The 23,040-nt window shown below is 40.3% G+C and overlaps 1 protein-coding gene across 10 annotated transcripts in view; it reads right to left on the bottom strand.

Annotated features, from left to right (window-relative positions):
• Positions 1 to 23,040, bottom strand: part of tmcc1a (transmembrane and coiled-coil domain family 1a) — a 46,096-nt gene that overhangs the window by 5,957 nt on the left and 17,099 nt on the right. For 8 of the 10 annotated variants that reach the window (XM_074681352.1, XM_074681357.1, XM_074681355.1 and 5 more), the window contains one exon: positions 40 to 297. In XM_074681352.1, the coding sequence (XP_074537453.1) occupies positions 40 to 297 (258 nt within the window). Of the gene's footprint in view, positions 1 to 39; positions 298 to 1,472; positions 1,680 to 5,983; positions 6,803 to 23,040 lie in introns of those variants that run through there. The other 2 variants (XM_074681360.1, XM_074681361.1) reach the window with 2 other exon arrangements.

Here is a 23,040-nt window from a genome sequence, read left to right as displayed (position 1 = left end):
ACAATTTATTTCATGAGATGCAGCAGCAGCTCATTCTACCTGTTTGATGCGTGTGCTCTGCTGCTTGTCAGCATTGTTGGCCAGTTTGAGGTACTCTGCAACGTTGTCATCCCGGGCGGTCTGCTCGATCTTAATCTGCTCAGTGAGTTTGAGGATTTTCTGCTGCAGCTGAGCGATTGCCTGCTTGGTTCGCTGAGGGTCTGGGGTGGCATCCTCACCTCCTGGGAATGAATTGTCCGCCCCACATGAAACAGCCAGGGGTGTCTGGCCCAGCCCACTCACCTCCAGCCGGTCGATCTAAAGTTGAAGGAGACGGGGAGAGGCAAAGGGCCAGGGGAGGAAATGAGGGATTAGAGAAGAAAATAATAGGGGGGGCAAAAACAGGGAAGAAAAGTGTGAGTTGCATATTGAGGGGTCTTAGTCATTTTGCTGACAGGCACAGAAAGAAAAAGCTTCTGCATTTTTCCAGCCGGTCAACTGGAAGAGGGCATATTGAGTCAGTTGACGGAGCCACTTGCGGTCAGTTTCTCTAAAGAGGAAGATACCACGTATTATTTTTACATTTAGGTCTTCACAAAGAAAGGAAAGTGGAAGAAACTGATTCTTTGTCTTTTCTACTCATCCAAGAGAAACTTAGTACTTAAATCTGGGAATTGAAAGCTATCCACAAGCTTATCTATTTTGGGGTTGAATAAGAATAACACCAGAGTAATCTTTATTGTTGTTTATCTAGGGGGCAACAATATAGAAAAAACTGACAGGATATTACATTTTTGTTTACATACATCCACAGAATGTTGTTTGTGATGCTTCTCTGAGCTGATTTTGTCGATAAACCACAGAGCACAAAAAAAAAAAAAATCAGAAAAGCTATCTAAATTGTATTTTTCTGTATTTTCCTAAAACTAGATAAACTCCACCTTAGAAGATGAACCCGAGACCTTCAATCACACACAGCTGATGTGATTCATTTCCTCAAACACCTTAGGGGGAATAAACTGAACATTGTGATATTGCTGGAGCTACAGTTTGCCCAACAGTGTGATGAATTTTGTCTTTCCTCATCACTGAGCGTGAACATAAAAAATTGAAGCTGAACAGCACAACACACTGAGGGAGATCAGAAGCTATTCAGGAGAACCATGAGTAGAGAATAAGGCAGAGTTAGACACAAGAGAAAGTTGGTTTCACCCACCCACACCTCCTGCTGCTTCTAAAGAGGCTTACCTTTATTACCACACCATAACAGGTAAAAACAAACGCACCGGAGGCTCGCCTGTATGTGCAACAGCATGACTAATTGATGACTGAATTCACCGTCAACAACACAAACCTCAGAAAACAAAAACTCCACAAGTTTCTGTCTCTGTAGGATTTCAAGCAAGGAACAACCACATAATTCCACCGACTTGCTCTTTTATAAGTCATTCGCGGTCACCAAAACAGTCCCACATGCGAAAAAAGCCGCTCACCTTTCCATACGTTAAACGAAGAAACTGTTCCCAGTGCATTTTCCCCAAAGTATCGCTGTGTTGAGAAATTTCATCTGTTCTGACGCCAAATGTTGGTCAAACATATAAGTACTGGCACGTGTGGTCCCGCACTGTGTCTTTAAAGTTTCAAAAGACTGTCCTATCGTCTTCCCTGTCCCGGGTTTCTTGTTGTGAAAGTTGAAGCGCACCTGAAACTCACTCATCTGGGCTGAACTAGAGGCTCCGCCCCCTTCCCCTTTCTCCCGCCCACCACTCGCCTCACAGCTGAGAGATGACATCATCCTCTTAGCTGCCCGGCACGCAGCCGTCAATCACCCGCACGAGGAGCAGAAATAACTCCAGAGGAAGAGCTTTAAAAAAATAACCCTGACCAATCTATTTGCAAAAAAGAAAAATACATACAAAAAAAATAATTATTCCAAAACGATGAGAAACCGTTTCCACTTGTTTAAAAGTGCGCATTTGTTATATACATTTGAACCTATTGTGTTTATTTATCTGGCTGATGATTAGCCTGTCTGCTCACTAGTTAAAGATCAAAGCGTACTTCATTAATTGACAATAAAAATAAAAATAGTAAATTGAGGTCACGTATAACTTTGTGATTAATAACACATTTATTCTATATCACCAATTTATATTAGATATATATAGACTATTAGCTGGATTAGCTAAAACTCAAATAGATACAATGCAAAATTCAGTTTTAACACATGTACAATTTGACCTCCTACGACGTTCAGAGAGACTGTTTTCAACTTTTTAAAGTTATTCACCTTTATTTTGTTAGCTGTACAACAAAACAAGACAAAAACCCACAGTAATTACAGCTGAGTTGTTTTTTAACACAGGAAAAAAAAAAGTATGTGTTCCGTTCACACAGGCTTCTTATGTAACATATTATATTTAGATGTGAAGTGAAATCACGTAATCAAGTTGAATAAAAGACCAAAGAACTTTATTACTTCCCAGCCTCACTGTCTGTGCCAGTCATTTGAGAGCATAACAATAGTACAGGACTAGAAAAACCAGTCTACACACACACACTTAGCATACATTCCTCTGTACTGGAAGACAAAAGATCGAGCAAGTTATTTGCAGCTTTTAGCAATTTGACTTTGCAATGAAGTGCTTTTGCATTGCTTCCCAACTCTGTGAAATGCAAGAAGGTCCAGTCATTGTTGTTTACAGTAAGACTGATCATACGTAAATCCTTGTGACAGGCAGCCAAGGAGATCAAATGAATCAGACGACTAGAATAGCCTGCTCCCTCTGGCGCCCTAAAGAACTAAGAGGTGACGTTTCAGAGCAGCACCTGGCCTGTTCCCGACTGTTCATGAAACAGTATTAATAGCTTTATGAAGTACCGCATGAATGAGGTGTCCATTTGATGCATGCAGCAACTGGACACTAACATAAAAGACTTCAAAGTCTGATCTTGCCTTGCTGATGTCATAACTGCATTATCAAAAGTGTGCCTGCCAGCCAAACGTATAGATGAAAAACCAAAGGGCAATTTATATGATCCCTGAACCAGAATGCCCTGCAATACAGATGAGATAAAGGTTTAGATATCATGATATGAGAGCCCAGTGACCTGCACACACTGACACCGAATCAACGCCCTAACATTGATCAAAAAAATCACTGTCAGCAAAGTTCTGCTCTTATGTAAGCAAATGAACCGCACATAGCTTGTCAATCAGGTGGTTTCCAAGAGTATGCCCTATTTTATAGCTCTGACTAGTCCCTGTACAGTTATGATCTCACTCTACATAGACTCTTACTGTTGTGCTACCACACATAGCAAAGAGATGTTTCATCCCAGGCTCTCTGACGGAGATAAAGAGTTCCAGTTACCGTACAAACTGTCTGTACGATCAGTATCATCCCCAAATGGCCGATTTTTTTTTATTCTGAAACTAATCATGCTTGTAATTAAAGATGGTGAGCTGAAGGATTAGGCTAATTTCCCAGGGTTAACACAGCCAAACATGTTGATGCGCTGAGCCACTGAAGCAAGAAGAGACAGGCACTGCATCACTGACGTTTGTGTAGCCTAATGAGAGAAGTTGAGTGAGTGTGTGTATGTAATTGGGGGGCTGCTTGATCCCACTCTGATTAGACTTAGTAAGAAAGACAAGGAGAGCTGCACAGACCTGTCCCTTACCCCGTGGGTCCTTGCATATATTCACACACCGTTTAAGGAAGCTCACCCCACCCATGTGACACCAAACTGGGTCTGTCTGTTGGTGGGTCTTGGTTGTGCAACAGCTTGTGATCCATGTAAAGCTGGTTAGAGGCATGAAGGAGCATCCCTGATTTACCTGAGATCCACCAGAGGCTTTAGAGAAGCCCAAGTGAGCCTAAATGCTCAAATCTGAAGACATATGTTGCACATAAACAGGCATTACCAAGCTAATGTTGTTAGACATGCATTGCACATAATTAGATACAAATAACAAAAACATCTTGTACTGCCCAATCAAAAATTCTCCCAGCCACACAGGACACACATATGCCTCAAATTCCTCCCTGCTGAATGTAGGTCACACTGCAGAAAATGGACTTATGTTGTCATAAGACCCATCCATATTTTTAAGGCGTTTTTCCCCTTCTCTACCCTCACTTAGCAGTGCAACCCCCTTCTCTCCTCTAGGCCCTGTATAATGTAATTGCTGTTTTATCAGATGACCCAGGTGCACTCAGGTTCAGTTAACATCCTGATGTTCTGATGGCTTAAAAGTGGAAACAGACAGTTTTAAGCTTCTTGTCACACAACAACTAATATCTTCACCTAGACCAGCTTAGGGTGAATGGAATTTGAACCCAATTTCCTCTATTTGTAGCTGCTTATCATTTAAAGATGTGTGTATTTTTACATGACAGTCTTGTTATCATAAGTTATATAAAAGTCTTACATTATTTAGCCTAAACATTGCAACTGTAATAAACACCACTAAGCAGGTTTGTGATTGTTTTGAATATAAACATTCTTGTCTTAAACTTCTGTTATCTTACCTTCTTACTGTTTTCTTTTTGATAAAGCTGAGGTAAAGGTCAGGATTTCATTCAATGTTGTATGTGGGAGTAAAAAATACAGTACCTTGCTGGTTGTTAAGCCTCGCATTCCTGCTGAGTAGTTTGTGATCTTCCTGTCATGTCCTCTTGTAAAGCGTTGCTTTCACATACCGAGATGCAAGAAGGGCATCTTTCTTTCTCGTAAATCTATTCAACTCTGCTCTACATCTTTTCAATGACAGCATTCTCTTAAGTAGAAATATGGTGCAGCTGTTAGTAGAGGTCAGCCGTGGCCTAGATCCACTCACGGCAGGACATTAAATCCATGGTGGACGTAGGAGGTACGCTAAAGGCTACTCTAAAACAAATTCAGTGCTCCTTCCACCTGTAAACATTCATTTTGCTTTATACCGCTGCCTCCTCTCCGTTTATACCTCCTCTATCTCTCTGACCTCATCACTCATCAGGTATCCAAGCCAATCATCTCTGACTGACTGAACTTCACACTCCTGATTACTTGGTTCGACCTTTAACCCTGCAGTCTGGGGATCAGTAAGATGTTCTCATAGCAACACCACGACAGTACTCAGTGATTTTGGTGTTTTTTCAAAGAGATGAAATCTCTCAGGTTGTGCCTGATGGTGGTTGGAGTTTGAGTGGAGAGGATACAAGCATATGCTGAGGTGGGTTTGACAAGTCTGAGGTGTATCTTACCCTTAACTCTTTTTTTCCTGACATTCTCTTTTTCTCATGGTTTTGGCTCCCATGAGGATATGCCAAAATAAGAAGTGCTAAAATTAAAACAAGAGATTTTTTTTAAAATGGAAATCCGCTTTTTGTGGCAGTTAAGGAGATCTAAAGTGGCCACAATGAATCCTTTTTACCAGACATGGAAAATTACATAACTCCTCGTTCTGCTGGACAAGAGTCAGTTTGCTCAACACATACACTCATGAATTAGTACACAGCACAAAGTTGCACTAATGACCACGCACAACAAACAAGTACACACTGTAAAGCACTGCAAATGCCGTCCAGTGCATTTCTCAAGGAATTTAGAGGGTGTGAGAAAAGCCATTTGTGTTCACATCCACAAGAAAAAAAACACGTGAACAGCTGAGAGGTCAGGTCTCAGGAGAAAGAAAAAAAAATGAGGATTTTCTGAGGCCCAAACAATGACAACAAAGACTTTAGTCCAAATGATTTCCAGACAAATCCCTTTTACACAAAGAGATTGGTCTCCTGCCAAAAATGTGGCTTCCAAGTTTTGGTTTCAACAGAGAATTACATTAAGTTTTACCACACAAGGAACTAAAACTCTAAGACCACAACAGGTGAGCACACATTAGCATTTAAAAGTAAGCACAAGAACTTAATTCATGATGAAGGCTTGGGTTGTTGAGGAAGTACAATTTAATGAAGAAAAACTAAAAAACAATAGTGATGAATTAAACAAACACTGGACTCACGGTGGTGGGAGTGTGAGTTGGAGAGGTGTCAGCAGAAACCAGGTTGAGGATGACCTCCATGGTGGTGAGACGCATGCGTGCAGCTTGGGTTTAGTTTAGTCTGTTTTTGTTTCCCTTTAGAGATGAGCACAGCCAAGGCAGAGGGGAAGAGTGAGGCCCTGTGTGAGCACTCATCACTCAGGACAAACAAAATCCACTCGACTTTAAGTCCACTGGACAAAGACTCGACTTGACAACAGGACGTACAGCCGCTTTGGAACCAGAAGCTTGACTGGATGTACAGAATCCATCGAGTGCTCAGTCTCTCCAGCAATAAACCACAACTGTTGAGAGCTGCAGAGTCTAGGAGGTGTTGCACTGTTGGTTCACAGAGCAGTTGCTCCTCAAAGCCCGTGACCACGCTTCAGCGCTAACACTCCCTCCGCTGTTCACAGCAACTGATAGTGAGCCCATGAAACACACGTGTGCTCCAGTGAGCTGAGCTTCCACAGTCATCCTTCAACAAAGAGAGAGCAAAGACTCCTCTGGAGCAAAGGGTCCGTCTGATGCCGGTTTGGGTTGACAGAGAGGAGGTAGTTAATCGGATGAAGGCTGGCAGGGCCTGCTGGACGCAGGGTTAAAGGAAGGAAAAGTTTACTGAGAAGTTATGAGTTCAAAGAGTCCATCGGGGATAAAATCCTCAGAGGAAGAAAAAGAGAGGCAAAGACCCAGAGGACGGATGTGAGGAGAGCGAGGGAGTAGACTGGAAAAAAAGAGCCCACCAGGAGCTGTCACAGAGAGGGAGATGGAGCGAGAGGGAGCAAAGGAGAGAGGGGTTGTGAGAAAGCTTTGTGAAGGGCGGGGGAAAGGCTTTTCTTCTGTTGGAGATTCTAGGCCAGCTAAGCTCCAAAACAGTGGCTAGCTCAGGCAGAAAGAAAGTCAGAAAACCTCGCACACCCGCCTTTCAATTATCACATAGTTTGATTGTCGCAACCAATCAGTTTCCAGAGTGAGCCTTCTGTAATGAGTCACCTTCTGCTGCCCGTGTACACTCACAACCCCAGATGAACCAAATGCTTCTGCACTGCATGAACTAGCTTTAAAACGGCATTGCATGTCACACAGTTGAAAAAACTTTAAATACACAGAATCGAAGGAGTTTACATCTGTTGGAGGGGAGAAAAATCTGGCACTCGAGAAAACATCCAGATTACACAGATTACGTAGTCATATGATGATACAAAGCTGCTATTCAAAACTGTGCCTATGCAGGGACACATGACGACAGCTCAAGACTGCGCCACTGCGTCACTTATCCATAGATGAAAGGAAGGTTTCATCACTGCTTTGGCTTATTTTATGATACTGAATCATCACAGCACCAGCATGTGATTGCTTTTTACTGGGAAGCTAAAAACTAATTAGTAGAAAAAATTAAAACCAAAGCTAACAGGGAGAAACTGGTAAATATCACAACTAATTTCAACTTGGCAACATTTGTTAACACTATAATTTTATCAAAAGCAGCTATTAACAGTGTGCTTGTCACCCCAAAAGCAATAAAACACATGCTAATTTATATTCAAGTGCGCCCTCTAACACTGTTTTTGAATTCCAGCACATGTTTTTCAGATAAAGTCTTGTTTCATGTGAGCCGTCACTTCCTAAAGTGTACAAACCAATTAGGCTGAGAAACAAAGCAGGGAGCGTAGGGGGTAAGGCAGGACAAGGGCTACTAAAGACCTCAGTTCAGAGGCCGACTGGAGGGAGGGGGAAAGGAGAGCATGAATACAGGCTTTAATGAGGGAGCAGGAGGAGTTAGGGGACCAGGAAGGAGGGAAGGTAAAGACTGCTTATGTAAGAACAGTCCCAACCGACTCAGATGGAAGTGGGAGTGTATGGCACATAGGATTGACCCAAGAGTTTCAAAGAAGCGACACATGGGAGTTTTAGTTGTTTGAAGTCTGAGCATGGTGCTGAAGTTGCAAAAGAAAGTCTGTTTCTCTAAAGCTTGTTATCACGTTTCTTTTCTTCTCTTAGGGCACTTTGGATTCCAAGTATACATTTTTAATGTTTTTATAACTTACAAAAGCTAGAAACACTGGCTATGGTTTACCATCTATTTGTAAATAAAGTAACCAAGATCTTAGAACAGGGGTGGGCAAACTTTTTGATTCATGGGCCACAATGGGTTCTAACATTTGACAAAGGGGCCGAACCAGGAGCAGATGGATGGAGTGCTTTGGTAACTATCAGGGTATCATTCATCATTCCATATCTGTTTTAGAATCCAAAATCGGAAAACGGATAACGACTTGTTGTTTAATTTTTTTGTTTTCAAATCAGAAAACAAGTAACGGTCCATTTTTCGCTGTCTTAAATTGTTTTGAAAGTAAAATTAGAATATGAGAGAATGGAATTATAATGGGATTTTTAATCCGTGTTCCATCGTTATTGTGTTTCAAAACAAGATCAAAATAACGAAGAAACTGACTTGTTTTTTTGTTTTTCTGTTTTAAAACCAAAACGGAAAAATGGAATTACAGGAAAAATGTGTTTTTTCTGTCCCGGTTTTAAAAATGAAAAAAATAAATAAATAAAAGATTGTGTCAAAATTGTTTTGATATTAAATGTGAACTCTCTATATAGAAAACAACAGAATTGCAGGGAAAATAAAACATTAACAAGGTTTATTCATTTAATTTTTTCAAGTTCGGTGGGCCGGATTAAAACGTTTAACGGGCCGCATGTGGCCCCTGGGCTGTAGTTTGCCCATGTCTGTCTTAGAAGCTACTGAGAAATTTCAAAGTTGGAAATAACTTTTAGTAAAAATGAATTCCCACATTTTTATTAAATCTAAAGAGGGAGGTTGTGCTTTTCAAGGGATCTGTATTGTCCCTTTGGTACCCTAGCAGCAGTTTTGCATGATTTAAAGCTAAAAGAAATCTGTATTTTTTTCTTTTTTACCACTCATATTTCAGCCTCTACCTGTTTCTTTAAGTATTCCCACTCTACAAACCCCCTTTCCTCTAACTGACAAGCTCTCTGGAGGTAAGTTGAGGGCAGAGACACAGGCAGACATTGGTGTACCTTCTACAAGCTGTGTGATGATGTCATCATTAAAGCATGTCTCATAAAGATCTCATGAAGGTATCGTGCTATTTTTTTTAGAACAGACTGTTTTGATCATTTGACAGACAGATTCATAGATATCTACAACTCATTAATATGTTGCGGTTTGAAAATGTGCATGTTTAGTACGGGCATCCAGAGATGTTACTTTATATCTAAGTTAAAAATATGGGAAAGGAAAAAAGGATGAGTTATTGCAAACTAAAGTAACATGCTGAAAAAAAACATCTACCTGAACATGATATAACTTGTATTAAATCTCTATTCTAGCAGAAACAAAGAAAAGTGGCTTAAAAAGGACCTAAGTGTCAGCAGACAGATGTAAAACGTGCCTAACTTTACCGTGGAGTAATTTGATAAAACCTGTAGTAGTCCCTCACATCAGTTTGCTGATGAGAATTAATCAACATTGTGACTGGGTTTTGAGCAATCAGGATAAAAATCAGGATTTAAGTAAACACTGAACCCGCAGTATGCAGGTTTAGTTTGCTATCTGCAAACAAAGTCATGGGAAATAAAAAGTGCATCTAATGGTATTTGTGAAAAGAAAATTGGAATGAATGCTGCGCTAACCAAAAGGAACTCATTGGTAAATCTGTTCAGTAAAATACAGCTGGTATTTTTTCAGTAGTCAAGCTTTAAAATAAGATGTGGGTTTAAATGTGTAAAACTTAAGTCCTAAATTAAGAAACAAACAATATCTAACACCAGTGGCCTAGCATGCTAGTTTGTTACACTACTTAAACTTAGCTAATGGCAGGCAAATTGGCCAACAATTTATCTCTAAAAGATTGTTATTTTATCAGGTGTATTTTGAATGAGTGATATGTAAGTCTCCACTGAGTAAAACCCCTGAATCCCAACTCTAAGATTTCATTGTGACCAGCTGGTAGAACTGGTTCTTGGACTTGGAGCGTGTGTTAGTTCTTAGATCATCAGTTAATAAGTACTACTCCTGAAAGTGACAAACAACATAAGGTGTTTTCCAACTGATGACTTTACCGTCCAGCATTAGTCACAAGAGGGAATTTCACGCTACCCTCTGACTGACAGTCTTCTTTCTGACATGAATGCATTGTTATCATTCCTTAACCCGGTCTGAGCACGTCATACCAGCCTGAGGTCTAAGTCCCCAACAGAGTCCATGTAGCCCCCCCAGCAGCTCCTGTCTGTCCAGGAATACTTTAGCTTCCAGGGTGACTCAGGATATCTTTACAAACTCTCTGATTGCATTCCTTAATAACATTCCCTAAATAGCAGAGAGGCACTGCAATTACAAACTCACAGAGGGGGGGAGAGTACTCGTGCCTTGACAAGTGATTGATGCTTGACTCTAAATATAAAATGGAGATGTTGGCCTCAAAGGATGGTCTACTTTATTAACCCCACATTAGCAGTTCAAAAATAGGGGGTAGAATGAACACCTGTGACCGACATTAGGTGTTGTTTACATTTAGGGAGGTTGTACCCAGTTAATGGGTAACTTGTGCCAACAATGCATCTTTATATTTTCTAATTATACTGTAATTGTGATGTTTTTATAATCTAACAAGAGATCTGAGATGCTGTGGAAAATCTTTGGTTTAGGTGTAAATTATGTAAATAATGTTATTGATTGCCCAAAGTCATCCATCATTCACTTAATGCTGAAACATGCTCTCTCCAGTCTACACTCAACAAGAATGAAGATGATGCATTTTGATGCATGACTGAGAATTAAATCTTAGTCATAAAAATGAATGAGTTGATTCAGTCACACCAACTCACTTAAGCTGTTATGCTAATTGATTTAAATCTAAAAAGTATGTTTTTTTTATGTCAGTGTGTCAGAATGTAAGGCAAAACGGTTGCCGGGAAGTACCTTGCAGACCAACAATGACCTAATTTGATGAATACATCACGTGCATCTTGAGCTTGTCTCTAAAGGAAACGACCTGTTGTACTGGTGAAGTATGTGGACAATCCAGGGCAAACATGCTTATCTTTTCATACACAATGACACACCTAGCATTAGGACTACAATGTTGTTTATTCTAAAATGCAGAAGCATGTTTTGAAGAGAAAATCCTTGCCTGAAACAGCAAAGGATTTATCATAACATCTATTACGGAGAGCAAAAAATAAAGTACATTTTCAAAAATTGCAACCATTTATGGAAACTTTTCTTTGGCTTTGTTTTTTTCCAGAACATGCCAAAATAAAACTGTTTTCAAACACAAAAAAATAAAAAGGACAAAAACAGAGCCAAGTTCCCAATTCCATTAGGACACCAGCTGCTCAGATGTGTCCGTCCTTGTTGTTCAAAGTTCTTCATTATCAAAAAGTAATAAAGCTTTTGTAATCAGGGCTCTCAGACTTTGGAACAACTCATTGAGGAGATCAGGGCTGTGATCTCTGTGTCTTCTTTTAAACCACTCAACCACTTCCAGTTGCTTGCTCGCAAAATGCAAACATTTGATCACAACTCTGATGTTTTAACACTAAACATTCCTGTTTTTTTAAAAAAAGACAGTCTTGTTTTCTGGCTGATTTTATCGACATAACAAAACTTATGGCAATGATTTCTCAGCCTGAGGAGAGAGGCAGCTAGATTTTCACAATACATCATACTCATTGTCATTCAGAGGACTGAGCCTAGTGCTGAACTAAGGCCAGACGGGTTCTGCACAGCCAAAAAGTTTTGGAAGACTCCAGAGCAGAAGGGAAGAGACTGCTTCTGATGGTAACTGAAATGAGATTAAGGAAAGGATGACTACAGTTAACCATATAGAGAGGAGAGAAGTGAGACATAACTTATTATACTTATTGTATTGATGATGGATAAAGACTTTGATTATACATGTATGTGTAGACTCCATAAGAGATCGGACTGCTGAGACACCACATGCCCCTCCATGTGATTGTAAATTGTGAGGAGTTATGGGGTGGCAGGGTTTGGGGGTGTGAGAGGTTACGTAAAGGCAGAAGAGCGGGAGCTTTGTCTGCACAGACTGGGGGTAATTCAAGCCTGAGAGAGAGGAGACAACCATGACTCGGGGCTTTGGCCTTGTAGAACAATGCCATCCCCATAAAAAAGAAGCCTCCTGTGCAACTTGCTGTCCAGTTCTCCCCACTCTAAGCTCCAGTATAATCAATGGCCCTATTAGCAGTTACATAAACCACTGGGCACTTTCTACACAGAAGCCATTATGAGTGGCGAGGTCAGAGAGCGTGAAACATCTTTCTAGCAAAAATTATTGGCAGCTCCATGAGCAAGGAAGCACACAAGACAAACAAACAATAACAACAACATTGACTATGTTGTTGTTTACAGTTTTAATCCCCATTTTTTGACATATGTGATGCTGACAAACACTGCTTCTATATGAAAACTCAGCACGTCTGTCAAGTAAGGTCAAATCACCCACAGCCTAACTGCAGTCAAACCAAAATGTCTCACTTAATGAAATGCTTTTGCTCCATCCTGCACTCACAGCAGAGCTGTTAAAAATGCTACTGACCCCACTTAAAGTTAAGTGCCCATAACCAGAGTCTGTCTACATTTTTATGGTTTCTTTAACATCTTGTGATTTACTCTGGATAACTGTGCAAGAGAGGCTGGAATCATTCAAGCATTTTTTAAAGTGTTTGGAGGACTTGCATTTTTTTTAGGTGGAGATTTTTAGGTGACTGCTTGCACACATTTCAGCAATTTGTGTTAATCAAATGTTAGTCTGGCAGCCCTGCAAAAGCTGGGAACAGCTGTGTCAGAGGCGGTTTTGCAATATCAAAAACCTGAATGAGGAAAACTCACAAGGACTCAAAAAGATCTCCAGAGTAGAAACTCTAAATTTTAACATTTCCATCGGAAAACCGTTTGAAACTTAGACTTGAGGCTGTGAGAACTGGCCATGTAGGCTGTTTTTCCACATTTGCTCTAAATTGAATTTTTTAATCTAATTTGAATTTTATTTTTGGTGCATGTAGTGGAGATACATCCAAACAACAAGTCTTTTGGGCAACTTAGGAAAATCCACATATTTATAAAGCTGTTTTAGTTAATTCACTTTCTATAAAAGTTGCTAGGCCCCGCCCTGTTGGCTATGGCTGCCTGTTTCGGCAGCTCTCTCTTCTTTGTATATTTCTTGTAATTTGTTCGTCTCTTTCTCATCATCTTTGTATTTGAGGTGGATCTTTACTTTGCATGGCTCATTTGTTGATCATGAACACCAAACTGGTTGTGTATTCAGTTATATTTTTACTACTTTTGCTCCTGTGCTTGTCTGGAAATCCTACATGTAACCAGGGCTGCATTGTTTACATGTGAAATCAGCTGTTAGCAGCCTGTAGCATGTCATTGCTAACTGGTGCAAGGCCTGATGTCTTCCCACAAGGTGAGGAGAAGGAAGTGAGATAAGAAGTGACGACATCAACCTGTCCTTCCATCCATCGTTATTGGAAACGTAAGATCTATCTCCAATAAGTTGGACAAGCTAGCTGTGCTAACCCAGCAACAGAGTGAATACTGGAAGGCAGAGTAAGAACTTCACCTGCTGTGAGTAGACAGGATACAGGAGACAGAGACTGAACAGACTGCTGAAGAAGCTCAGTCCTGGACCCTGTGGAGGTGGAGACTGGCTTACAGGAGAATGATGGCCAAGCTGTCATCATCTATCTTGTTATGGACCTTTTTCTATACACTTTCTTACTTTTGTTTTCTTAATTGCTGCTGTGTTTCCTGAATTTCCCCTCGGGGACAATTAAATTCTATTCTATTCTATTCTATTCTATTCTATTCTATTCTATTCTATTCTATTCTTTAAGAGTTAATCCACGCTCGATCTTGTACAAGTATGACTGGTCACAGGTCACTGTGCTTCAGAGAAGCAGTCACGTGCACATGCTACAAACATTCAGTATGTGGGCTTGGTGGGTACTTTTGGTAGAAATGTTGCAGTCTGTCTGTGTATTTGGTAATCTTAGGGAGAGGAATCAGGAAACGCTAAACATTTACATTGCTTTCCACTTTAATTCAAGTGCAGCTAGCTCAATAAATCACTTGGCCACTACAATAACAGTTATCAGCTTAATGCACATTTGTTCATATTTGCAAATGCTTTTCTCTGCAGAAATACCAGAAATGGGTTTTGGGATTAACTAGAGCGTATTTATATTGTGCTCAAAACAGACTGTGTTCCCAAGAACTCAAGTAAACTTGAGGACCACTTGTTTGTTTATTTTACTAGCTTCTAATAAAAAACAATGTTAGCTACCAATACTGTATCAGCTCAAAAAATCCATTATCTATAAGTCTTCAACTGTCTCTGTTTTTATGTATTCTGGCAAGCCACAAGTATTTATCTAAAGATTTTGGTGTGGTTTATCAAAAATAAAAGCTTGGGTACAATGTACGTATTTACAGCAAAGCTATGGGTGCACGCAAAGGGAAACAGAGTGGGTACGTGCAGAGAAACAATGTTCGTCCATTGGTGGCTGGTATTTGCTGGAGCTGCTTCTGTTTATACTCAACCCCTTCTGGTTATGCAACACTGAAACAGAAAAGGCACCGGCCTAATATGAAGAGTTTGTCTGGCTACATGATGTACAATACCCAGAGTACCATGGGGCAGTGTGCAAACCCAAACACACTGCCAGCCTATTAATAAGCAGGAAGATGAAGAATCTGGAACAAACAGTCCCAGCGTTGTGGACCTGAAAGTTTATTTTGTTTGGCCCCATCTCAGCTTTCTTGTCCTCTCAAACCCCATACCAAACATTGTGGCCCCCGGCTGAACCGTCAACCCACCTTGAGGCAGGCTTATTAGATGGGTGATGTTTGGGGGGTTTTATAAACCTTTAAATGAGACCACCAAGAAGGGTATATTTTATAACAAGAGGGCAGATGAAACAATATTGAAATTGAAAGCTATTACAGAGAAAAAACAACTCATTAATGTTAATGCCATTAGCACAAAAAAAGAGAAAGATATCAACTAATACAACAACCAATTTCAACACTGATCCACAAGAGGGAGTAAGAGCACAAAATACAGTATACTACATAGTGTGTTTCAAATGCTATATGGACTCTTGCAGCTCTTCTATTTCCTGACATGTTTCCTGTCAATAACATGTTCTATGTTATTGCATTCCTTCACTTTCACCCCTCCCCATGAAAGATGTAAAACCCATTATGTAACATAACTCAGACCTTATGTGACAGAGAGGCATACAGGTGCCTGATGGGCTGATTCTAGCAAAAGGGAGGAGGGGAGGACATGTCAAGGAGATGAACAGAAGACAAGGTAAAATTTAGAACAGAGAAGGGTGTAGCCCCTGTGGTCAAATCGATTTCAAAGGCAGCTGGAAATCATGGAGATAAGAAAAGTGGGAGTTAAGAGCAGATAATGAATGATATGTGTGCATGCCAGAAGAAAAAAAGATGCTCGTTTTCCATCAACTAAACTATTCAGGGAAATATCATCATTGCATGCTTTTTCAGTATCATGAAAATAATTTTCCAGTTTAAAAATGAGATTTCCTGATGGGGTGCAATCAGGAGAAAAATAACTGATTCGCAGGATTCCTTCTGCCTGACACACGCTGGAATGAGCATAATGGTTCAGAATAATAGTGGAGAGAGAAAAATATGATGATACTCTCTAGAGGTTGTGATCAGATTTGAAATGTGTGTCCATGTGTGTTCTAAGTGGGTTAGTGGAGCAGAGCTGAGCTCAGCGATCTATAGCCTCATCCATAATTCATCAGAGTCGCACAAATGATATAGACTGAGCAGGGAGTGGCAGGGATGCGGAGCATGCCCCCTCTGAGTCTGTCTGCCTGTTTTTTCTGCTCTGCTCCGTCTCTTCCACTCAAAATGAGCAATTTCCTTTTGAAAACAATCCACTGAGCACCCTGAGTCAAGAGAGGAAAGCCAAACACAAGATTTTTCATCAAGGTGCCCAGTGGTGTAACATTACAAGCAAATGATTTTTTTTTTTCAGACTTCACACTGACTGCTGCATCAGTCAGAGCATGCTCTGTCAAACCAGGAGAAAAATCCAGCCAGAGGACAGATTCTGAGGGAGAAATGTGGGTCAAGGTTGATCAGGGCATCCTTGGTAAATGACAGGCTATGTGTGTGGCAATTGTGGGACGGCTGAGAAAACAGCAAAACATGTGCACACTCACACTGACGTCCCCTCTTACTTAGACTCACACAAAGCTGAAAGAGGAAGGACCAGCTGCAGGCCAAAAATAAATACACAAAGAATGACCCATAGTGACTCACTGCTGACATGAATGTACACATAAATGCACATGATCTCCCACACAGACATACCAAACCAACAAAAAAACAAACCCGAGTTAAAAGTTCATAGCAAAGAAAGAGAATTACAAAGATGAAAACAGCATTTGGATGCAGAAATGAATGAGTCAGAAAATGGATTGTCCTTAACATTAAATATTGACAAAGCTAACACCTTTTTTCACTTCTTCAGATATTTTTGATAAATTGAAATACCACCTAAGAAGTGAAGTTGACCAGCATCGGCTCTGACATCTGTCTATTAATAGCAGCAGAGAAACAGGCAGAGCTGCGGCAGTCTCCTTCCTCATTTAGACCCAGATTAGGAGCCTATAAAACTGGCTGAGAGGGAAGAATCGTCCGAAACTCACAGCATTATCTCCCTGTTTCTTTTCCTCATAATTCTCCATTTCCTGCTAATAAACAACAGCCTGACCACGCACACCTCAATTTGCCTTTCAAACACTCGGTTAAGTCTTCCCCCTGCTCCTTTCTTTCATACCATCACGTCTGCCTTGATTGTTTCATCTAAAACCCGGTTGTGGTTTTATGCATCATCTGTAATGCTGTGATGTTTGATAAAAGGATTCCTTGGTGTGTGTGGGTGCATGTGTGTTTGTGGAGTAGCATAAGGTGTTCCCAGTATTGTTAATGCTAATAGCAACCAGCCCCAGATAAGGGCGTTGGCCTATATGTGTAATCACAAATGAATATTCAGCAGCCTAATTAAAGAAGCTGGGGCTTCGCTTCAAAGGAAGCACAAACAGTTGGGTGGAGAGTTCAAGCACACATAAAGACACACACATACACAAAGAGAGCATGCATAAACACACACTCAGTCCTGCACACAAGCGTCTGGTTCACTGCCACTTTCTGGATTTAATGTGATACAACAAAACATTTTCATCGCATCTATTTATTTTGTTTTGTTCATTCTCTTTGAAGTGGAAGACAGGAGTCCCATGGAGGTCTGTAAACTGTCAAACACAAACTTTTTTTCAATGACATCGCAACACATCTCACAGCTTTCTTTGCAAGTCATGCTGAGGTCTCACTTTAAATATGCATCGACAGAGAAAAGGGAAACAATACTGTGTCTATAGCGCTGAGATCTAAGCAATATGTGCCTTTCAGAGCCGTCTCCTGTGTAGCCCTGCCATTTTCAATGCCGGATGAAAGAACCAGCCTCTTTAGAGGTTTAAAAAGAAACCATTTAACAGAATTAGGCATGTTTGGTTGAGCTGCACAGGTGTCTAATTTTAGAAGACACTTTTGTCGCCTCTCAGAGGTTGTTTTTCCAGCAGACAGGCTGGATGAGGTGGCTGTGAGATCAGACGGCAAACCTGTGAGCATTCAACTGAGTAAAGCCGCTATGGCCCTCTTTGAACATCAACCTGTTACCATGGAGATGGGCAACTAGCTCTACTGTCTGAGCAGTGGACACAGATGAGAGAGAGAAAGAGATGAAGAGAGGGTGAGAGTTAAAGGAAGACAGTTCCTTAGATGCAAAAAAAAAGACAAATGTTAAAGAGGTAGAGAGTATAAAGACAAACAGAAGAGAGGAAATCCTGTCTGTAGAGTTCATGGGCAAAGCTGCATGTGTTCTTTAACAAAGGTACAAACACACTCTGAAGTTATAAAGAGAGGAGGGACATACTGAAATAAAATGTTAAAACATTAGAGCTGCTTCCCTGCACTGAGCTTTTGCTTTGTCTTTAGATAGCTCTTTAGAGCTATTTTCAAACATTTTCAAATATTTTCATATTATGACATACATGACATCTACTCTGTTTGATTCATTCCCTGCCCTATCTGTTGTTAATCATTGTTTTTAAAGTATTTTTTACATTGTTTTGTACTTGTGTATTTTACCTTTTGTACTTGTTTTATGTTGTAAAGTGTCCTTGAGTGTCTTAAAAGGTGCCATTCAAATGAAATGAATTATTATTATCTCATGCACCTCCAATAGCCATATTGAAAAAATTAAACCCAAACATGCTTTGTTTGAGTTGGAATGAGTTACGGAGGCAGGCCTTCTTCACAAACAGCTACAAGATGTCGTCAGTCAGACAATCAGCCTTTGTATGGTCAGAACTCTCAGGTTGAATGACTAAAGAAATTCACTCCTCATACAAAGTGTGCCAGTAGAGAAATAAACTGCTGACTTTAAATGCTTTTTGAAACAGGTAGTGAACATGTTGATTTTTGCTGTAAAAAACATTGTTTTTGTCTTGGTGTGTATGTGGTTTACAGTGTTTCTGCAGCCAGCCTCAGGTGGACTCTCAAAGAACTGCAGTTTTTAGGACTCCTGCATAGGCTCCCCATTTTCAGACTAGAGGGTGCTCTCAGTTTAGGATATTTCCTGAATCCATAATTCTGGAGGTTTACTCAAAGGTTAACTCCTTTGATGTGCTCGAGGATCAAACTTCAAGAAATATGTTTGTATCCCTCTGGGTTGTTGGGGTCATGGATCAGTCTGAAGTTCCAGCATAGAGGGGGTTTGGTATCAATGGAGTTAAAGTGTAGAAAATAGGTTTGATTAGCTTCACAGCTTTTTGAGAAAGAGTGATAGACTTCACAATTGTCTGGGGTACACATTTTCTGTTTTCAATTATCCCTCCCATGTTAGGCTGAAATTTTTGTAGAAATTGCAAAACTTAAGCCTGTGTGGTAATTCTTTTGTAATTTTTGAAACCACTCAGTCTTAAAAAGTTACAATGATACCGCCATGTCTTTGCCAGTATTAGCAGAGGTGGTTCAGCATACCAGTAAACCTGTGTGCAAGGTCTGCTGTATTCTCATGCATGTGATGGCATCGATCAGAGGCTGAGCTCCTCAGGCACAAATCAGTGAAAAATGTATATGCTTCTTGGGTTTGTGCTTTTATGACAGAAAAAAAATTTGAGTCATAATAGTGTAAGATTCAGTCAAAACATGTTCTGCAAAACTTGCATCTATAAATCATACTGCACAACAAAGCACTGTACCCTTTGCTTACACACACACTGCTAACAAGTAATGTGCAATGGAGAGTAGAAGACAGTAGTAGAGGATAGGTGAAGAACAGGAGAGCCATTGTGTTTAATTCACAGTCAGTACCAGTGTTTGTTCTCCTGATCAATAACTGTCTCCTTGTAACACACACCCACACAATACACTATAATGTGTACACTCAATATAACCAATGGAGACAAGCAACTAACGCCATATTCATATTTGTTGTCAATAAGAAAAGGGAACTGAATAAAAACAGGTGTTTTGTTTCTCTGAGAAAGAAAAACAGAGAACTGTGAAAAGACGACTTTAGGATAGAAAGGTATTGACAAGACAAGGGGAGATATGTGAGAGAAGAGAAAGACACACATTTTGATCTTTTTGGAACTTCCTTTAGAGTTAGCATAAACTTCACACAAGTCACACATCTGCCAAAGTTACTTAATGTCAACAACTCTGAACCACAAAGTGTCATGCTGTCAACAACAGCTACACTCCCACACACACTGTGCTTTAAAAAACTGTTTGCTAAAAGCTGGTAGCTGACAAACACTAGTGTGGTGACATCACCTTTTGTGTGGAGTAGCGGCTTGATCACGCTCATACCTGTCCCTCCCTATCTCTGGAAACCGAAACTCTTTTGTTTGATTACACACAGGCTTGGCTGCATGATGTGGTGGCTGTGCTCTGATAATAAGGAGAGGTAATCTGTGGTGCCTGTGGTTTCATAAGACTATAATTATAACAGTAATAGTTATAGTCATAATATTAGTTAGATAACTGTTGGGACATCTGCAGCCCAGGTTGCACATGAGCGACTGTGTTCTAGCACCACCCTCTGATTGTCTTTAGAGATTTTCATATAAGTCAAAGTCACTAAAATAGATCCAGGGCGAGTGATGGTGTCCTGCCACAAAGGGCACAAACGCTTTCATCAAAGCGCGGCCAGTAGCCTGGGGAGGTGAGAGACAATGAGAGCACACTGATGAGGATGTTGAACTTGCAGACAGGAACAAGCCCCAGGGGAACAGGTGATATTCTGTACCTCCCACTTACACTTCTCCTTCCTGTTATCTCACAGCAACTGTGGTAGAGTGACAAAAGAAATCTCAGTACATTCTATTCTTTACAAATCCAATTAGTGACACCAGACCTGTAAGATGCACTCAAACTAAAAGAGAACAATGTATACAGGATTTTAATAATATACTTTCACACACACACACGCACGCATGCACGCACGCACGCACGCACGCACGCACGCACGCACGCACACACACACACACACACACACACACACACACACACACACACACACACACACAAATACACTGCTTAAAGGCCAAGTCAATGTTATCTTGTTTTTGAGATAATCTAGAGACTAGATGACATTTTGAATGTTTTTTAAAAAAAGGGTTTATCCATTTATGACCCTGCTGTTCTGTTTCACTAATGAACCCAAATAACTAATAATTAGTCCAGATCTAGCAAACTGTGCTCCATTAGGCTGAAACAAGCTTAATTGAGTTAAATTTGTTTCAATGTAATGATGATCTTAAATGACTTTTCTTTCTCTCACTGTTTTAATCAATAAATGTAACCAACCTTGAAATATTTGTACATTCATATGCTTTCATTCTCGAAGGACAAATTCTTGTCAAGGGGGTGCACACATGCAAAACATAATTGATGGTGCTACACTCAACCTACACATTAAAGTGCCATATAATAATAGCAGGGATGGGCGAGTACCAATATCAGGTATTGGTATCGGGCCTTAATTTGAGTTATCGGTACTCATGAAGGCTGTGGATACCAGCAGCTGATAATCAAGTCCTCCTCCCCCAGTAGTTGGCACTAGACACCATGGCAAATGTGCGTCAGGTCCTGTTCAGACAACATGAATGAACCAGGGGAAGTTGACAGTTAAACTATTTTAAATTGCACTTAAGTGCATTTTAAAACATTACTAAAACTCTGACAGTTGTTAGGCTTTTTTTTGCACTTTTGTAATCTATTAAAAAAAACAATCCTAAACTCAGAGAGCGTTGTTTGGGTCTGTCTTGGACTTATTGGCGGAGTGACTGTGCTGCCTTTGTTCAAAATAACCTGTTACTAATAATCGAAACTTTATGCATCAAAAGTATAAGTGGTATCGGTACTTGGTATTGGTGAGTACTCAAGAAAGACTACTCATACTGGTGTCGAACATTCCTAAAAAAAAAGACAATCTGATTTCAGTTTTATTCCCAATTTTGAGCCAGAAAAATAGAATTCTTAAAGTCAAAATTTAAAAAAACAAACAACATGTAAGAGTTTGCATATCATGATGGATTACACACAAACACAAAAAGAGTTTTGGTACTTTATTAAGTACTGTTGATTTAGGGCAGTGGTGGAAAAACCCTTACACTAGGTGATTGTCAAATAAATTTGTTAAGCTGTGTACATCATATAAAAAGGATCTGTTTCTAAGTTTATTATTGTGTTTTTGTACCTCTAGTGCAATAAAATGGATTTGAATGAACCAGTTATTCGAAGGTTAAACAGAATCAACTACAAGAAAAAAAAGATGTTTGAATTCTTTTTAAGTGAATGCATTTAAAAGCACAATATGTGGATGACAGGTCAACATAGTGCAGCATAATTCCAGCTCAGCAGGATGTTTGTCCTCTGAATGGTGTTAAATTGTGCATTTTACGCAGTTTGAGGTATTCCTGCAAGAGAACACAGGATGTAATCTGTGGCATGTAAGCTAACACAAAAGAAGCGTGTGCAAAAAGACAGGTGGGCATGTGGAGAAGCAGCCTGAAGTGAAGAGACAAGGTCATCTATCCAATAGAGACAGGGTCAGTGACCATTTGCAGAGAGGCCCTGGAGGAGGTTTGGTTCTCCACAAACAAATCTCTTAAATCTCTTTTACACACAAAACTCTTACAGCGTAAGAGGACTAGCTTCAGGGCTTGGCTCACACTCTCAGTCTCAACTCAATAGCTCATATCCCAGTAGAGCTTTTACCCTGTTTTGTTTCCCATATCTCTAGCCCCAAACTACTCTGACATCCTGACACTAAACATTTTGCACCTTGCAGCCATTAGCTCCCCCCATCAGATTTTTACACCGGTTTATGTCTTGATCTCTTTTGGAAGAAAGGAAAAATGAAACAAGATCAGTCTGGATCAGTCTAGGATAAGGCCTTCCAGCCTGAAAGTGAGACTGTGCCTCTGGCGGCCCACATGTGCTTGCACATGTTTATGCTCCCAGGCAGATGAACATCCACCAGCACCATCACACAGAGCTCAAGATGAATTGGGTGGGTGTAGTCAGTCAATCAATTAATCAGCAGCTAATTGTAATTAATCCCACAGGCTGAGCACCAGCTGTAGAGCAGCAGGCTTTTAACAGACCTAATGCTGAGTTTGAAAACAGCCCCTCTAACCTCTTTAGCAGCACTGCCACCAGGGGATAGATATATCCCTATCATGGGCAGCCGTACTTGACTATAAGCTAGCCTGTTATTGCATATGAGTCATAAGTGCTCCCCTATCAGCAATAACAAAATAAAATATTTACCAATCATTACTTCCCTTGGTGACGGCTCCAATCGACCCTATAGGCAAACGCTCTGACTGCTTTTGAGTTACTGTTTAACTGGAGTTTAGAT

The sequence above is a fragment of the Halichoeres trimaculatus genome, unplaced genomic scaffold (assembly GCF_033239565.1).
Source record: "Halichoeres trimaculatus isolate MK-OKI-2021-1 unplaced genomic scaffold, fHalTri1.1 fHalTri1_scaffold_11, whole genome shotgun sequence".
Lineage (NCBI taxonomy): Eukaryota > Metazoa > Chordata > Actinopteri > Labriformes > Labridae > Halichoeres > Halichoeres trimaculatus.
Note: the sequence above shows the minus strand (reverse complement) of the source record. Positions and strands in the feature narration are given on the sequence as shown.